At 44.3% G+C, this 17,207-nt stretch overlaps 1 protein-coding gene across 1 annotated transcript in view; it reads left to right on the top strand.

Annotated features, from left to right (window-relative positions):
* COL13A1 (collagen type XIII alpha 1 chain) overlaps positions 1-17,207 on the top strand; it is a gene marked incomplete at both ends in the record, with an annotated part of 60,321 nt that overhangs the window by 31,488 nt on the left and 11,626 nt on the right. Inside the window, 17 exons of the mRNA XM_080621359.1 lie at positions 586-639; positions 1,086-1,172; positions 1,867-1,920; positions 2,139-2,183; positions 2,794-2,862; positions 3,423-3,446; positions 4,516-4,569; positions 5,092-5,136; positions 5,465-5,617; positions 6,444-6,542; positions 8,052-8,093; positions 8,610-8,636; positions 10,520-10,600; positions 12,231-12,266; positions 14,786-14,839; positions 15,112-15,165; positions 16,023-16,058. Of these exons, the coding sequence (XP_080477485.1) occupies positions 586-639; positions 1,086-1,172; positions 1,867-1,920; positions 2,139-2,183; positions 2,794-2,862; positions 3,423-3,446; positions 4,516-4,569; positions 5,092-5,136; positions 5,465-5,617; positions 6,444-6,542; positions 8,052-8,093; positions 8,610-8,636; positions 10,520-10,600; positions 12,231-12,266; positions 14,786-14,839; positions 15,112-15,165; positions 16,023-16,058 (1,014 nt within the window). The remainder of the gene's footprint in view (positions 1-585; positions 640-1,085; positions 1,173-1,866; positions 1,921-2,138; positions 2,184-2,793; positions 2,863-3,422; positions 3,447-4,515; positions 4,570-5,091; positions 5,137-5,464; positions 5,618-6,443; positions 6,543-8,051; positions 8,094-8,609; positions 8,637-10,519; positions 10,601-12,230; positions 12,267-14,785; positions 14,840-15,111; positions 15,166-16,022; positions 16,059-17,207) is intronic.

Here is a 17,207-nt window from a genome sequence, read left to right as displayed (position 1 = left end):
TATGATGAGACTGGGATTTGGAGTTAGGGAACAGGAGCAGGAAACGCCCTTTGGAAGAGGTGTGGAAATGTTGATTGTGAGATCTTAGCCAAAGCAAAGCAGTGTAATTCACAGTGGCATAAGGAGGGGTGAAAACTGGAATGGACTCAAGCAGTGAACAGTTCCTGTGAAAAGAGCTGAACTCAGGGCATGGAAAAAGTCCTGCACTCCAAGTAGAATTCACCTTGGGCGACAATATATCTGGGTATGTGGAATGGGGAGAGCCCGTGCTGAAGGACTGACAGGGAAAAGCATTTAGCAGACCAGAGTGATAAGGAAGATGCACGGTGAGAGATCCTTGGACCCCTTTTCCACTCACTTTCCTTTGGAGAAAAATGGCAGTGATGTGCAGAGATAGTCAAAAGGGCAGGAGAAAATATTCCCCATGCTAAGCAGGTATTGCTGCAGGATGCCTTATCTATGCCTAAAATAAAATCCCCTGGGGAAGAGAAAGAGGGTTTGAAAGCAGAAGTAGCTCAGCCTTTGGCTGCTCCTCCAGGATGGAGAGTCTGCAGTCAGACCCAACAATGCCTGTTTTGCCAACAGGGTGAGAAGGGACGAGCTGGTGACCCTGGGCTGCCAGGACTCCCTGGCACCAAGGTTTGTATCTTCTCTGATTATTTATTTTAGGAGGGATGGGAGTGGAGGGACTTCAGAGGGAGATGTACCAAAACCTCCATTATCATGTGGTTTTATCAGCTCAATTTCAACAGTAGAAGAAAAAAGTTGTGTTCAAATTGGAGGTTGGGGGATGAGGTCTATCCATAGGCAGCTTTATATGGCCCTAGGGAATAAGGGCCAATAAACAGCACTGCAGCCAAAGGGATGACGATAGCTGTGACTGCTGGCAGGGCTCTTAGGTGGAGACCCCAGGCAGAACAGTATTGCCCTGGTTCCTGGACAGCTGGTGGCTCTGGGGCAAGTGATGTTTCTGGTCTGATGGACCTTGTCTTGGGTCTTGCATGTCTAAGCCAAGAGTTTGGCAAGTGAAATTATGGGGATGGAGAGACTGAACTGACACATGGCTTGGTCTTCCTTGCAAACAGGGAGAGAAAGGAAATGCTGAGAATGCCTTGGTGGGAGGTAAAGGAGAACCTGGCCCTCCAGGTCTGCCTGGGCCTCCTGGACCAAAGGTGAGTGGTTTTTTTCTTCCAGTGAGTTGTGTGTTGTGAGGGACTGTGCCGAACACAAGGTGTATAGGAAGGAGCAAAGGTTGCATTCATCTGTGATTACCTCTGATTACCTTCTGAAGGGATATCAGTTCTGCAGAGTGTTTTGGTTCTGTTGTTTTAAATGCTGAAGGTGAGAGAATTTGTGAACTCTGTGCGGAAAATACCCTCTTTGTACTCAAATAACTCCCCTCTAGGCTCTGTGCAAAACCAGTTGCTCAGAATCAATGACAGCCTCTAGTCTCTGTGTCACCTGAGGCACGATGGACACAGGGAGGCAGGACAGAGACCCTCCAAGTCTCCTCTCTCCTTCGTCTTCTACATCCTCAAGGAGCAGCAGCAGTTAAATCCTGCTCCTTGGCGAAGGACGCCAAGAACTTCCAGTCTCAGATGTACTTGGAACAGCCCTCCTGTCCACTTATTTGGTTCTGAATTGGGTGCTTTACTTTACGCTGGATACTCCTTCTGTACTGGGTAGAAGAGAAGGGCACCTAGCGTGAAGTCATGGCAGGAGATTTGGATTACTGAGGAGAAAGGGGGACACAGCAGGGAGACTTAGCTGAGGCAGTTCTTCCTCCTGGAAATGCAAAGCCAGCAGTGGAATCACACCCCCTCTACACAATACAATTCCATCCCTTTCTTTTTCTCTTTCTCTCAGGGAGAAGCTGGTGACATTGGCCGGCCTGGTGCTGCAGGGTCACAGGGGCAAAAGGTACAGAGTGCTTCTGCACAAACCAGCTCCAGGTTCAGGATCTGCAAATTTGTTTCTATGTGTACAAAACTTGGCTGAAAAGGAACATTTAAAAATGTAGCTGCCTAGTCCCAGAGTGTTTCAGAGGACTGGCAGAGAACAGCGATTCCTGGAGTTCAAGCAAGTGAATTCAAGCAAAAGTGAAAGGCTTTGCTAACAGCATGTTTTTCTTGTTACAGGGGGAACCTGGTTCACCGGGAGACCAGGGACCCATGGGCCCAAGGGTAGGTGTCCCTGCAAGAACACTCTTCAAGAGTTTTGGCCCTTCAAAGGGGTCTAAGGATAGTGAGGCCACACTGACAGTCTAGACTGGGCTTCTGCCTTCTTTGATAGCTGTTCCCACTGTCACTAAATGTTCTTATAGTTGGGCATTGTCTAAGTTTGAGACAGGACATTTCTCCACTCCACGCCATCATCAGAAGACACCCTCACCTTAGCAGAAAAGTCTTCTGAGCCACTTCAAGGTGACTGCTCTGCTGATTCGTAGGAGGATATGGATCTGGATGTCCCAGTATGAACTCAAGCCCTTGACATATCAGGAAAGGGCAGCAGGAGGGTGTTTGGTGCATGCCCACTTCTGACAATCCAGTTCCTGGATTCTGGCCTCTACCAGATTTGATGATCATGGCATGGTGATTGTCTAGGCTTATCTAGCTACACTTCCGTATGTTTCCTCTCTAAAATGTGATTTTAAGAGCTTTGTTTAATGAATTAAAAACTGAAGGCTCATGAAACAGGCCTTTGTAAGAACCCCTTTTTCAGAGTGAACCAGCTCTGAGTACCTCATGGGAAGGGCAATCCTCAGGCCTTGACTAAAGAGCTGGTATTTTGCAGGGCCCCAAAGGAGAGCCTGGGAAGGATGAAATGATGGACTATGATGGTAACATCAGTGAAGCTCTCCAGGTGAGCAACTGCCCTTCTGTGCCATTAGGTGTCTGCTGGGTACTTTACTGTTTCCCAGGGGATGCAGACAACTAGGAACAATGTGGATTTGCTTCCCTGGCACTAGCAACAAAGGGAGGTACTTGGCTGTTCCATAGTCCTCTTTATCCCACAGCTCACTGCATATAGTGTTCTGGTAAATACTTGTTCACCTTACTTTGCTGATACATTAACACTGGTGGATGTAGAGGTCATGTGAATCTCCTCAAGAGTGGGCCCATGACATGAGGTAGATGGTGAATAAAAGGACTGCAAAGCTTCCTCAGAAACGTGTACTGATGATGTGCAGTGAGCAAGCCTGTGCCCAGCTCTGGATTAGCCTGACTTCTACTTCAAAAAAGGTGAACTCGTAGTATAACAGTTCCATGGGACTCAGAGCTTGTGGTTTTGCTTTTGTTCATTCTGTAGTCTCCTTGCTCATTTGGGCCAATGTTACATTAGTGGAGAACAAACTGCATCTGTGAAAAAGCTTAGCTTTCCAATGGCTGTTTTCCATTCTGATTTTCTTTTTCTTCCCTTAGGAAATACGAACTTTGGCCTTGATGGTGAGTTCTGAGCTTTGCTGCGTGGTTTTAAACAAGTAGCCATATGTCCATCCTAAGCAGATGGCCTGACAATTTAGGTGCAGCTAAAACATTTGGCTCTTGCTTTTGGGAGCTAAAGTTGGGGCAGGTGACAGCTGAAGGAAGAGCTCATCTTGCCTTCTGGTCTTGGCACTTGAGTTCTAATCAGGCCTTTAATTTGTCTGCTTTAAGAGGTAATACATGCTGCTCAGAACAGGGAGTGCCGAGAAGGAGCAGGGAAAAGTAAAGTGGGGCTGACTTAAACAGATTAAAAAGAGGCTTTGGGTACCTTGAAAGAAAGCTTATATGAGCAATCTGTAGTGGACACTTTCTGTGGTGGGATGGGAGGACATGTTTTCAGTGTTGATAAGAATAATTTGACATAACAGTCCTGTACAAAAGTGATAATTCAAAACAGCAGTGACTACAAGCTGTTTGAAGACAAAGAGAGATAAAGTAGTTATTTGGGCCAAAATAAGATAAAAGGTGTCCTTGTGTTTTGCTTCTCAGGACAAGAAAGCTGGCTAGGAAAAAAAGATGTATTTTTAAAAGGCAGTATGACAAGGTAACAGAGGTGTAAGTAGCATCACTTTCTAGGCCAAACTGTTCCCTAGGTCTCCTAAAAGTGGTAACTGCCAAGATTGATCAGGAAATCTGCTCAAAATACTAGGCCACCTAGCTCTGCTTAAGCTGTGCTTGACATCGAATAGTAGTGTTTCCTATGATCTTTTTTCTAAAAATATACCTTTATAGATAGGAAGGGAAAAACCTTGTTCAGTTCATCTTGGGTTCAGGAGCAGAAAGCTGTGGTTGTTTTCATTTTTTTCAATGGACATGTAAAGAAATACATACATATCAACAACTCACTTTGGACTGGCCTGCTGCTCACTCAGGACTCTTCATTGCTTGGCTTCCCAAGCAAACACAGTTTTAGGAGTCCCTTGGAAAATTCCCCTGAAATTTCCCCTTAAACTAAGAAGAGCTGTTTGGTTTCAAAACATAAAAATGAAAGCCCTGTTGATAATCTGAAAATGAGTTTTTCTTTATCTAGGGACCCCCAGGACTTCCAGGTGTGGCTGGGCCTCCAGGGCCTCCAGGACAGAAGGTATTTGCTCAGTTCAGCACCCTTAGAGCTAAGGGAAACATAGGACCAGTCCAGGCATAATCCCCCATCCCAGCCCTCCCCAATATTCCTGTTTTCCCTGTCCAGCACTATCAGACTGTCCTGCTGGCCTCTCCACTCCTCCTCATGCACAGTATCCTGAAGATCTCTTTTTCCCACAATAGTAATGATGTGAAAGATGAAGGATCGTTTCTACTTGCCCTTCCATTTAGGAAGAAACTATGGGAACTGATCTCTGTGCAGGGATTGTGTTGGCTGGGGACTATGTCATAGCACTGGTGCTGTGAACTGTCAAGAAAAACAAGGCTTGTGGAATTCGTAGGCAGTCACACAATGTATTGTTTCAACAGGGGTTCCTGTGTTGGTTTTTTTTCCTGTGAGTATTAGTTACCAGAGTTCCTGCAGACCATTTCTGCAATGGCTACCCTTCATCATCATAGTGCTGTGCAGAAGGAGTCAGAATAGCTGCTTTCAAACTGCAAAAGTAACTATTCTGTGTTTCAGGGTGAAATTGGCTTGCCAGGTCCCCCAGGCCATGATGGGGAAAAGGTAAGGCATGGTGCCTCTGTGGACTGCTTTTCTTCAGTGGTCTTATCTGGAGTTAGTATGTTCTATCTCTGCTACTGATATTGCACAGTTGCTTTTCCCACAGGCAGGGGAACAAATTATTTTGATTGACAAAAATGAGCATTAATTTATCAAAGTCCTAACTTATAAGGAGTGGCTGTGATAGCACGACAAGTCTACTTTGTTCTGCCCATGGCTCCTCAAAGGACATTACTGTGAGTGAGAGGATGAGCAGTGAAAGAGGAATCACTCTGCAGGAGTAACTTTTATCTGTAAATGTTTCACTTTGTGTTGTGTGGATTTCTTTTAGGGACCACGTGGCAAGCCTGGAGAAATGGGCCCCCCTGGCCCTCATGGGCTACCAGGAAAGGATGGACCCCCTGGAATAAAGGGAGAGCCAGGCCACACTGGGGTCATGGGAGAAAAGGGCGAAAAAGGAGAGCCAGGACAAGCTGGCTCACCAGTGAGTAAATTGAAGCTTCTTAAAGTATTGCTGGCTATCCCAGGTTATGGGGCAGGCCCTGGAACTTCTCAGATACCTCAGAGCCTCTCTGAGGTGGGTGCTAGAGGCACCTTATTGTTACTGTATGAAGTGTGTCAGTACAGAAGTGAGGTCATAACTCCTTGGCAGATGTGTTGTGCCTCTTGCTGGAGTGGCTGTCCCCAGCTGCCTACCCTGCTCTTTGTGCACTGTTGTCACTTCCCCAGCTTGCTACCTGATGTATTACATAAACTGTAAATACCAGTATAAGCAAGCAGGCCTGACTGTCAGCAAGACAGCTGAGGTGCCAGTATACACACCCTCCTAGAAAGACAACTGCATGGATTAACCCCTTACCTCCCTGCCACTAACTGAGGCAGAATCCTCAGTCTCCCAGCTTCAGTCTGTCACAATTTCTGTGTCTCCAGCACTAGTCATGAGGGTTTTATGCAACGAGTTTCTGCCTCTCTAAAAGATAACTAAGGTAAAACTCTTGCTGTCACAACAGCTGGCTACTGGAGAGTGACTTCAAGCATGGACTCCAGCAAACTGCGTAACTGTGAGCAGAACATGGAGGCAGGAAAGCAGTACCTCATCCCCACTGTGGGGACTGGCACTTCCACAATGACAGGACAGTGTTCAATCATTTGGGCATCCAATTTCAATACTAGTGAAGTCCTGCACTTCCCTGGGGTTTTTGGCATGTTCTTGGGATGACCAGAGCCAGTCTCGGCTCTTGCAGTGATGTCTCTTATGTCTGCCTGACTTAGTCTAGCGAAAAAATCCACATATCTTTCTTGATCTGTAGGGTCTTGATGGCTCCACTGGAGAGAAAGGCGAGCGGGGTTATCAAGGGATGCCAGGACCATCAGGATTGCCAGGTCCCATTGGACTTCCAGGATTGACAGTAAGAGTGAAAAAGACAGGCTACTCTTTCCTGCCTGACAAGCAGAAAACAGCATAGAGCAACACAGAAAGATTAATTTCCCAAAGCGTTGAGTATCTCAGAAGCCTCAGACTACTACCCCTTGGTTAGGTGCTTAGGTGTCATTGAATGTCTGCAGTTTCCAGCAGCAGGCAGGGGGCCAGCTGGGCATCTGCCCCCATTGCTGTTTGGAGGTGCTAGCTCTGACAGCTGCCAGAGCCTCTGTGGCTACGTCAGCTGAGACACCTAGTTTGCTGGCAGTATGACACTATTGCTGACCTGCTTGCCATGCCGTCCCTTCCTTGGAGGTGGTAGTCCAGCAGAGAAGTGTCAGGCCACTGTTGCTGAAAGGCAAGCAAAGTCCTGTAGCACTCTCCTTGCACAGCCACAATGTACCATTCCTAGAGCCCTCCCTTTTTGTAGGGTGTCTGCTCTGGAAGCAGAGGTGCAGGAGAGCTGCAGGGAGGCTGTTTATGAAACACGTGGTATGTTCCTACTCCTCCTTTGAGGAACTGCTGCTTGCTAGCACATGGGTGGTTCACAGATGGCTTCCGATGGAGTGAGACTCTAGAGTGCAGCCAGTGGTGACAGGATCTGTTGTTGTGTGCAGGGAGAGAAGGGTGAGTCTGGGCAGCGTGGAGACAAAGGAAATCCAGGAGAATCGGTAGGTCATCTTTCTCATTTTTCCTTCTGCAATCTCAGCAGTAGGAGAGGGCTGATTTGGTATCAGTGCTACCGAAAACCAGCACATCCCACCCTCTTATGACACACCCTTCACTGAGGAAGGCAAGCTTCATCCTGTGGGTCTGAATTGCCAGCTACATCTAGTTCCTGATGCCCTAATTTTCCCTTACACAAGAACAGTCTTGCTCATAACAAGCAATCAATAATCAATGCCTAGGGAAGAAGAGAGGATCATGGAAAGCATAGCAAATACTTTCCTCTGCATTTGCAGTTAAGGGATTTCCTGAACAACACTTACATGTATCTACAAATATATGCATTTTGGGTTCTTGAACTTGTCCATTCTCCCCTCAAAGCTCACCCATAGCTTTTGGAACATCCTGCAGCAAGGAATCCCACAGGATATCAATACACTCTTCCACATGTGTGGAACCAGCCACCTTGTTTCCTATGTTTTGAAACAGCTGCTAGCTGTTGACCTTGTGCTTCCTTGCAGGAACACTGGTAGAGTAGTAGAAGTGGACCTTTATCTGGAAAAAATCATCACTGCTTTTGCTCCTCCTAAATATCTGCAACTGCTGCCTAACCCTCCCCAGAGTCCTGCTGCTGCTTCTCATCCATTCTGTCCTGGGTTGCTGCCACTTCCTAATGCAGTACTTAGGGAGAGTCCAGGTTTTCAAGCCTTGTAGAGATACGTGGGCTACCCCCTGCCCCGCTACCCCTTTGAGCAGTTCCCCTTCGAGCAGTTCCCCTTTACCTCTGAGGGCAGCAGATTATGACAGTGATTTCTCTTGCATTGCTTTCTAGATATCCGGACCCCCTGGACCCCAAGGCCCACCAGGACCTCCAGTAAGTTCTGAGTGATTCACCTGAGGTGCAAGGCACTGGGGGAATGAGGATAAAGTAGGAACTCTCTGGGGAGGATTCTGAGTGGAGAAAACAGCCAGAAACACTGCAGCCTTGAAACAGGAACGTGCTTAGTATCACTTCCAAAACCACCCCCCAGGGTAGGTCAGAGCTATGATGGGCTGGGTAGGTTAAGAGAGAAGGTTATGTTAATCTGAGATGAAAGGGAAGACAGTAGCAAGATGGGATGGATGGGATTAAAGGGATCAACTACAGAAATGGTTTTAATAGCAAGCCTGGCCCAATGTCAAGTTGTTCTTGGCGAGAGCTTCCTCATTACCAGAGGAGAACAGTACATGAAATGCCCTTTACACAAATCAAGAGGCCTTCAGGCTAAGCATTTGTGCCCTCACTGTGATAGAAAGCAAAAGCTCTATACTGCACACTGAACTGTGATACCTGGATTTTAAAGCACATCCTTAAACATTACTCATATCTTGTCTCTCACCCCAAATACAGGGTCTTCAGGGTCTCCCAGGACCGAAGGTAAGGCTGCAAAACATTACATTCTGAAACTTCACTAGAATTGTCCCAGCTGCAAGAATTCCCTTCAGTAATCACTTCCCAGCTTTCAAATGTTACTTTTGTTCCACCTTGGTAAGAGGACCAGTCCTTCTGGGTATTTTCTTGAAGGAAATGGATTAGCAGCTCTCACTTTAGGACCCAGAAAACCAGTCATTTGTAGTTTTCACCCAGAGAAGCGGGAAGTCACTGGCCCTTGGAAATCTTCCCATGAGAACATAGTTGAAATTGTTGCTGAAGACTGAAGGACTGTACAGCGGGATGGACAGCCTGTCATATAATCCTAAGTAACTGAGCTCTAGCTTAAAATTAGCCAAGTTCTACACCCTGTAAATTCTGCTGTTAAGCCACTCAAGAACTTCACTGTTCTTGTTGATGAGAAGCTTTTTCACCTCCATCTAGGTATGTTCATGCTCAGCCTGCACCATTGGTTTCCCTGCTGTAAAATGGTACCTAGATGAAAAAATATTTGGGTGGAAATGCTCAAGGAGAGCTGTGGTTTTCCCCTGAGACTCTTGAAAAAGATTGGAAAATGTGGAAAGTGTCTTAGTTCCTCTGGTTATGCTTAGTATTTGGCTACCAGTGCTATCTGGGTGCTAAGGGGGTGGTATATTTATCCTGATGCATCTTTTCTCCAAGTGTTGGTTACAGATAGAGTTATCTATCTTGCTCATCTGTAACTCACTAGCCACTGCTATCAAGCGTCTGGGAAGCTTCCGTAGGATGCAGTTGTATTTAGGGTACGAGCCAAACAAATACAGGTGAAAGTCTGGCACAGAACGGGCTGGATTATAGGCAGAGGAAGCACTGCACCAGTTTCTCCTTGAACAGAGGATCCATGTAGGCTTAATTAACAGGTGCAAGGAGAGTCCTGTGTGTGGAAGTTTTTGTCCCATCTCTGTGACCTGTAATAAGTCTTTTTGTAGTGACTCTTTCAGTAGTGGGGAGGAAGAGCATTTTATACCCTTTGCAGACATGTCAGAAACAAGTAACTCTTTCAGGTATGTGCTCAAGCCAAACAGTGCTGCAGGGCAGTGATGCACGGCTGTATGGGAACTGGAATCCTGGTAGAGGGAGCTAGCAATGTGGTGTCTTAGAGTTGTAGAAGAGTACAGCAAGTAGGCTTACTGTTTCTGTGCAAACTTGGTTCTTCTAACGCTGCTGTTTCAAAATACAACCAAGATATTGTTTTAAAATGTTTTATGAACAGGAATGGGGGGAAAAAGCTTTGGGTTGCATTTTGAACTTATGAAAAAAGGAGTATTTTGTTTAATACTTTATTATATGTATTATATATATGGTAATATATAAAACAAAACCTGCTTTATAATTTATAATACAGAATTTTACAAATACAGCTGGAAAAGGAATGATGAAATTATTTTTCCCCAAATGTTGAAACTGATGCCTTTGCACTTACAAAAGTCTTTCAAAAAATTATTTCAGTATGGTTTTTCTTCAAAGCTTATAGATCCCTGTCATTCACTTCCAATGAACCCACATCTTAAAATGTAAGCCCACTCTATCAGATAACTTCTGGTTACTTATTTTTATCTGACACTCCCTGCAGTAGCAGAGAGAGCAACACAGGAGTGAGCTCAGTTCCCTTTTGAGCATCTTTACCCACTGGGCCTGAATCTCCTTCTACTGCCATGGACCTAAACCATGTGCTCACACAGAGGTCATTTGACTGATACTGGGTTTCTTCAGATGGGGCAGAGAATCAGGCTAAAGCATTGCCCTGCTGCCTCTTCTATTCTGTCTGTTGCTTCAGCACTCCCTGAAGGGAGGAATGTTATATAAGTGGTGTTATGGTGGGTTTATTTTCTGCTCCATCCTTCCTTTAGGGGGAAGCAGGGATTGATGGAATGAAAGGAGAGAAGGGTGCCCAGGGTGAAAAAGGAGACAGAGGGCCACTGGGATTACCCGTAAGTATCCAGGAAGCAAGCAGCACTTTATAAGCCAAACTTATATCAGCTGTAAAAAGATCCCTCAATAGGAGATGCACACAGAGATTTGATATGTAAAGTCAAAGAAAAAGTTGAGCTATAAATAACTGTGCCTTTGCTTTTTAAACTTAAAGCCTCAATTTCTTCACAGAACCTTCATCTTTTAATCTGTTAAATAGATCAGTGATCACTTTAATTCTTCATGCTTCTGGCAGGAATTGGAAAAACAAGCAGTAGATTTGCTTTGGGTTCTTTGCACTTCAAGCCAATGGGGCAAGACCAGAAACAGAAGTCAAAAAGACATGGAAAAGAAAACACCTTCCCTGCCATTTGCCACCTGGGCTAAGCTTTGTACAGAAGCTTGGAGACTCTGAATGCATCCAGCTTCTTCACTAGCCAGTACTTTCCCATTACTTCTACAATGAAATTGATGCTTTCTCTGACAGAGTAGAAGGAAGCTGTGTTCCCTGCTCTATGTGAACTCAGTCACATGAGACTAGTGTTGGTGTGCTGATTAGCTTAGCAAGGAACAGCAGCTTTAGATACAAACCAGAAGACTTTGTGAAGCTCTTACCTCACATCTGCTAAAAACCTCTTCACCCACTATCTGAGCCAACAGCTGATAATGAACTAGTGGTAACTCAGTCCCACCCAGTTGCTCTGCCAGCCCCCAAGTTCTCTCCTCATAAAAAACACTGGTGGCAGAGCACATCATCTCCCTTTGCTGAATGTGCTGCCTGGAAATAAGCACCACAAAGTGCGTCTTGTGTACTGTGTGACTTTGTCAGCTTGTGTTCAATTACCCAGATCCCTTTTCCCTGACACTGGCTGAAATGTGCATGTCTTTGTTTGTAAAATGTTTTCCTCTTTTAGTTGTGCTATTTAGCAGTTACCTTCTAGGGCCTGGATGCATCTCATCTAACTCTAGGCACTCAGATGAGGTTATCACACGTGTATTCAGTGTGGCTCCATGCAGAGCCAGTGGGAAGAAAAGGGTGTTTTTGGAAGGCTCAGATGCAAAGGATTGTGCCTCTGTGAAAGAGTGAGAAGTAAAAACACATTTCCCATATTTCCGTGAGAAACGCAAATGGAAACTTTCTGTGTCAACAGTTATTCCCTCAAGCCTGTGTGGTAGCAGGATACAGGAAGGAGCTCCTTTTGACATGCTGAACAGAAGATGGCCCAGCAATTATCCTGACAAGTTTACCAGTGTGTCAGGGAATGTACTAGCTGGTTCTCCTACAGCAGTGAGCCCCATGAGAAACCAGGGTTCCTTGGCTTTTTACATAACTTTTCCTGAGCTGTGGAGGGGGCAAGACTGACTCAGAAGTGTCCTCTTAGAAATGCATTCTTAAGGGGATCTGAAGTTAGTAGGTTACAGGTTGCAAGCTCCAGATCAACATTATATGTATTCAGTGTTTTTATGTTTTTGTTGGTTTGCTTGTAAGTACCATCACCTGTCCTTGAGATCTTAATTTTTGTTTATTGCAAGCAGATGTTTGTCTCAAGTCACTGCTTCACTCACCTCTCCCCTCCCCTCTCATTTCCCCTTCACCCTCCTCCCCTCTCCTCTTGCCTTGTTTTTGTTAACCCTCCCCCATCTGTTCAGGGTGCTTCAGGTTTAGACGGCAGGCCTGGACCACCGGTGAGTTCCATTTCTCCATTACCCTATGTTCCTCCTCCCCAGTATCGTGATTTGTCTCGTCCCTTCCATCAGAGTCTCGTTTACACCAGGAATAACCTTCTTTTCTCCAAAGCAGGGTTGGGAGGGGGGGCTAAACTTAGACTGAAAAGTGATGTCATAGACTTGTCTTTTTTGATGCTATGAGTCTGCCTGGATTCTGGGATCACAGCCTACTCGTTCCACTTTATCTCAATAACAAGATGAATGAAACATCTGCATGGTTCCATGATGATCTGTTCTCCTGTCCTCTTTATTGTTGGGGGTCTCTATTCTGTCTTTCTCCACAGTAATCTTGCTTGCCACCTTTTCACACAGTAGCTCTTCAGTTTTGTCTGAGGCATAATAATACTGTTGTGTTTTGTCCTGTCAGCAAAAAACTTTGTGGGTTGTTTTCACACACAGCACTTAAGGCTTCATTGCCATGGGTTGCAGATATGCTTACAGGTATCTCTCCATAACCTGGTAAGCATCTCACCATGAGGAGAATTTGCATCCAAAAGACCTTCTGCAAGCAGGACTAGCCCTTCACCTCTTGGCAGCAGAATGCCATGCAACTTCAGCAACTCTGCCCATGCTTTCTTTAGTTCCAGATACCTGGGAGTGCATGGAGGAGTGTGTTCTGATCTAGTAAAGACATCTGAGGGGTAGTGACACCTAATAGAGGAGAAAGAAGATGCAGGATTCCCACCTCTTGTTGCTAACTGACTGTGAGATGTGAAGGAAATAAACTCCTTGTGCCTAAGCTTTTCAGTCTGTCAAACTCATTCTGAGACAAGTAATGCCAACCTGGTTCTGCAAACCATTCTGATATTCTTGGATAATACCTGTTAAATAGGGCCAAATATTTTTAATCCCTCTTGGGAAGTCACGCATCACCTATGTACAATCCATTTGGCTATTTAAAAAGAAAAAGCAATTTTTCCTCCTCAGCATAACTGGAAACAATTCAGCTGCTCTAACTTCTGACTCTGAATGGCAGCTTATACTCCAACTTGTTTTGGGAAATTGCAAATTTATTTGCAGGTGAGATCTTGATGTATTTCATGGCACTAAATGATCTTAAAATTATGCATATGTGCAGGCAATTAAGATTTCCATGATGCACATGAACCTAAGGAGGGTCTGATTTTTTTCTCTCTTCCTTCACTACGTTGAAGTTGTGTGCTGCATGAGCTACTTCTGTTCTGCAGATCTTAACTTTTCTGAAAAGCTCTCCTGATCCACGAGTCATCTTGCTGTCATTGGAGGGGTTACTTTAGTGACTAAGGACTCCAAGCTTACATTAAAACATGCAAGACCTTTTTCTTTAAAGCTGTAAGAAAAAGACTTCCCTGTTCCAGAAGCTTCCTCCTTTGTTCTTCCTAGAAGGCAGGTAATTGGCCCCAAAAATACCCCTTTACCAAGGCTCTATGAAGGAATTGTAGATCAATACTGAAATGTTTAGCAAAGTTCTTGCCAATTTAGAAGTATGTGATGTAGGGTAAGGAAGGCAACCACCTATACTATGTAGCTAGGTGGGTGCACTGCACACTGCAAATTTGAAAGCTATACTTTATCTAGGCTGTAGAATGTAGTCTGGGAGAGTTGTAAGAGACTGTCCAATGGGGAGTATTCCACAACAAGTTTAAGGAGTCTATAGAGAGTTGAAAGTGCCTGAATCTTTTTCTTAGCAAGGACTATTGCCTAACTGCTATATCACCCATATTAAAGAGAAGCTTTGACTGGGCTAATTTCCCAAAGCCAAAGCAATTCTCAGCAGCACTAGGAAGTAAGTTTGGTATGCTCGTGGGAGGTGGCCCCTGCGTCAAAGGGTTAGAAAAAGACTAGCTTTTCCCATTAGCACCGATTGAGAGCCTGGTGGAGTGACATGAATGGCAAAAAGGCAGCAGAGGAACTGGGGCTGAATGATACCCCCCATAGTTTGCATCTGCGTATATATGCACCTGCATTCAGCTCTGCAGCATGGCGTCTTTCAACTTGCATAACTGACTGGCTGCCTGCCGCCAAGTAACTAAATTCTTTCGGTTTTGTTCAACTCAACTGTCTCTAGGGGGGAAAGAAGGCAAGGAAATAAAGAAAAAGAAAATTGCTTATTATGTATCTAAATGTCCTTTATTCTGCTACAGCTTTCAACCTTGTCTGATACAAACTAGAGAGAAAAAAAATCCCTCCTGTAGAACTGGTAGAAATGCCTGCTGTAACAATTGTCAAGAGACAGCTTCAAAATTAAAAATAAAGCTCTGTAAAATGGTGCTGGTGTGATCTTAACATAGCAGTTCCCATGTTCTTCAAATTGCCTGTTACAACTGCTTCAAACCCATCACCACCAATACTGAAAGCTGTAGTGGTGCTAGATGTCATACTATCAGACTGTCCTTCCCAGCCGTGCTTTTTCCTAAAAGAGCAGCAGTGTCTCCTGGCTTTAATGAGGCCCTGAAATAAAAATGTCCTGATGCGTGTTTTCCTTCCTACAACTACAGGGTACTCCAGGACCAATTGGGGTTTCGGGACCAGCAGGACCAAAAGGAGAAAGGGTAAGTTTGCATCAGAACTGACTTGTGCTCTGTAATTTCTTTAAACATACCACATGTCTCTGGGCTAGATTTTTCTAGAGCTGGAAATGCTTATTCCTTGTGCGTATTAGACCATCATCTGGGCCTCCTCGATTTTTGAGTATCTCATCCTTGTGGGGTGTTTAGGTGCTTTGAAATGCATTTCTTCCATAGTGCTGCTGTAGCCACTGCTATGCTGCCTGTTTGTACTGAATAGGAATGTAACAATTTCTACTCTTTTGTCTTCATTTCAGGGTAGTAAAGGAGATCCTGGAGTTGTAGGACCAATGGGGCCAGCAGGGCTTCCCGTGAGTAATGGAGTACCAGGGATTTTTTATCTACAGTGCCCATTTCCTTGCTGTGGTTGATAGCTGAAGATACAATACAGAATTTGCAATTTCAGCTAGGTTAGGTGTTAAAGAACTAAAGTTACAAGCCTGTGTACCCTATGGGAGCAACAGAAATTGCCCGATAGCTTCAGAGCAATGATTCAAAATGAGGCAGATTAAGCTGAACAGAAGAAACTGTTAATTCACTTTGGCTCTTGAACTACCAAAAGAAGCTGCGTGGGACTCCCAGGATATGTATGCTGCTTTTGAACACATCTGCTCCGTTTGTCTTTGCACAGCCTGGATGCCTGCCTTCTACCTGTCTCAGAGGGCCCTGTCTTGTCATTGCAGTGACAAAAGCTGTCTTCAATGAGATTAATTCCATTGTCTGGGATTACTTTTTGCAAAACTGGGGCTAGTGGCGGAGCTCTAATTTTGTGTAATTGGAGCTGCTTCATTGTTTAACACAAAAAAAAGGAAGTTTGTTTCTTTTTTCAGGGAGTGAAAAAAGTTTAAGAGAAACTTTATACACACAGCACTTAACACAGCTTTGAAAGTGCTGTGTGTGAAAACTTTCAAGAGAAACTTAAAAAAAGTTTAGAGAACTGCATTCTCTAAACTACTTGGGTTTTATCTGAAGAACCCATACAGTAGTAGTAGTATTACAAGCTGAATGGTCTAGTGGGGGAGAAGAGGAGGCTGTCTGCTGGAAAAGTATTTTTTTTTACCATAGGGCAATTGGTACAAATGGGAAAAACAAACTCGCGGTCACACATCCTTCTTTTTGAGGGGACTGCTTGTTTTAAAATATTTCTTTTTGTGTTAATGCATTTCAGGGTTTACAAGGTCTACCTGGGGACAAGGGAATCCGGGTAAGTTACCAGGCAAATTTCTTGTATGTAGTTACTAACATCTTCAGGCAATAATAGACTGGTTAACACCTGAGCAGCCTCAGGTAGCCAGCATGCAATTCTGTCTGCTAAACCTTCATATAAGTAACTTTACAAACTTGTTTTTCGAAGGCGATACCTGTAGCTCATATAATCACCTGGGACACTGCAATACATCTATCTGAAAGCTATAGGGTAGGGGTTTTCTAACACGCTCATTGTTTTCATAGCTCTGTTCTCACTGAAGCATAGGACTTCATTTGTAGTAGAGTTAAGGCAACATGGCTTGCTTTAGGAAATGCTGCTTATCTATTTACTGATGTGTTTAGGGATTCTCATGAGAATTAATTGAGGTGAAGCCATCAACTCTTACTGTGTTAAATTCCCCCTGAAGCATGAAAAAGAAGGTTGCCCTCTAGCAAATGATCCTCCAGAGAATTTGGAAGATGGAAATTTGGAAAAGATGAATTAAATTTGCCTACATTAAACAATCAGACATGAAGTCTCCTCAGGCATTGTCCTGAATGTGATGGTAAAGAGTTGGGTCAAAACCAATAATGTGAATGGCTGCTTTTCTGTCATACCACCTGTGTTGTAGAAAAATACACACTTCTAGAAAGTGCATATTGAGAAACTCCTAGCTTTTTCTTCAGGTTTTCCCAAAGAACTTTTTGGCTGTTAAGGCTCAGAATCTTTTTGATAAAAACCATTTAAAGCTATAGTTGAATATAATTTATATTTAGAAATATAAATGACTACTGGATTAGTCTTTGTAAGATGACAATTGTATAAATATGTTAAGCAGTTCAATGTAGCACACATGTATATGTCTTTATGCATGTAGTCACACATACATATGCACCTTCTCTTCATAAGAATCTGGTATCACCTAAGTTTATCTGAAAACGTAAAGTTTCACAGTGCATGTGCCCGTGTGGTGATTTCATTATATGAATTTGCTTTTGATACATAGTGGGTGTTCTCTGTCCTTTATCTGCAATGTATTTCTGACCTGACTGCACAGAATGGGCAATCTTGGAAAGCAGTAGCCAACTGGCATCTTAAACTAGGGGAGAAAGATCCAAGTTTCATGGGAGCTCAGAAGTTCTCCCCTATTTTAATCATTGCATT

Source organism: Psittacula echo, assembly GCF_963264785.1.
Source record: "Psittacula echo genome assembly, chromosome: 6".
NCBI lineage: Eukaryota > Metazoa > Chordata > Aves > Psittaciformes > Psittacidae > Psittacula > Psittacula echo.
This window is presented reverse-complemented; position numbering and strand designations above follow the sequence as displayed.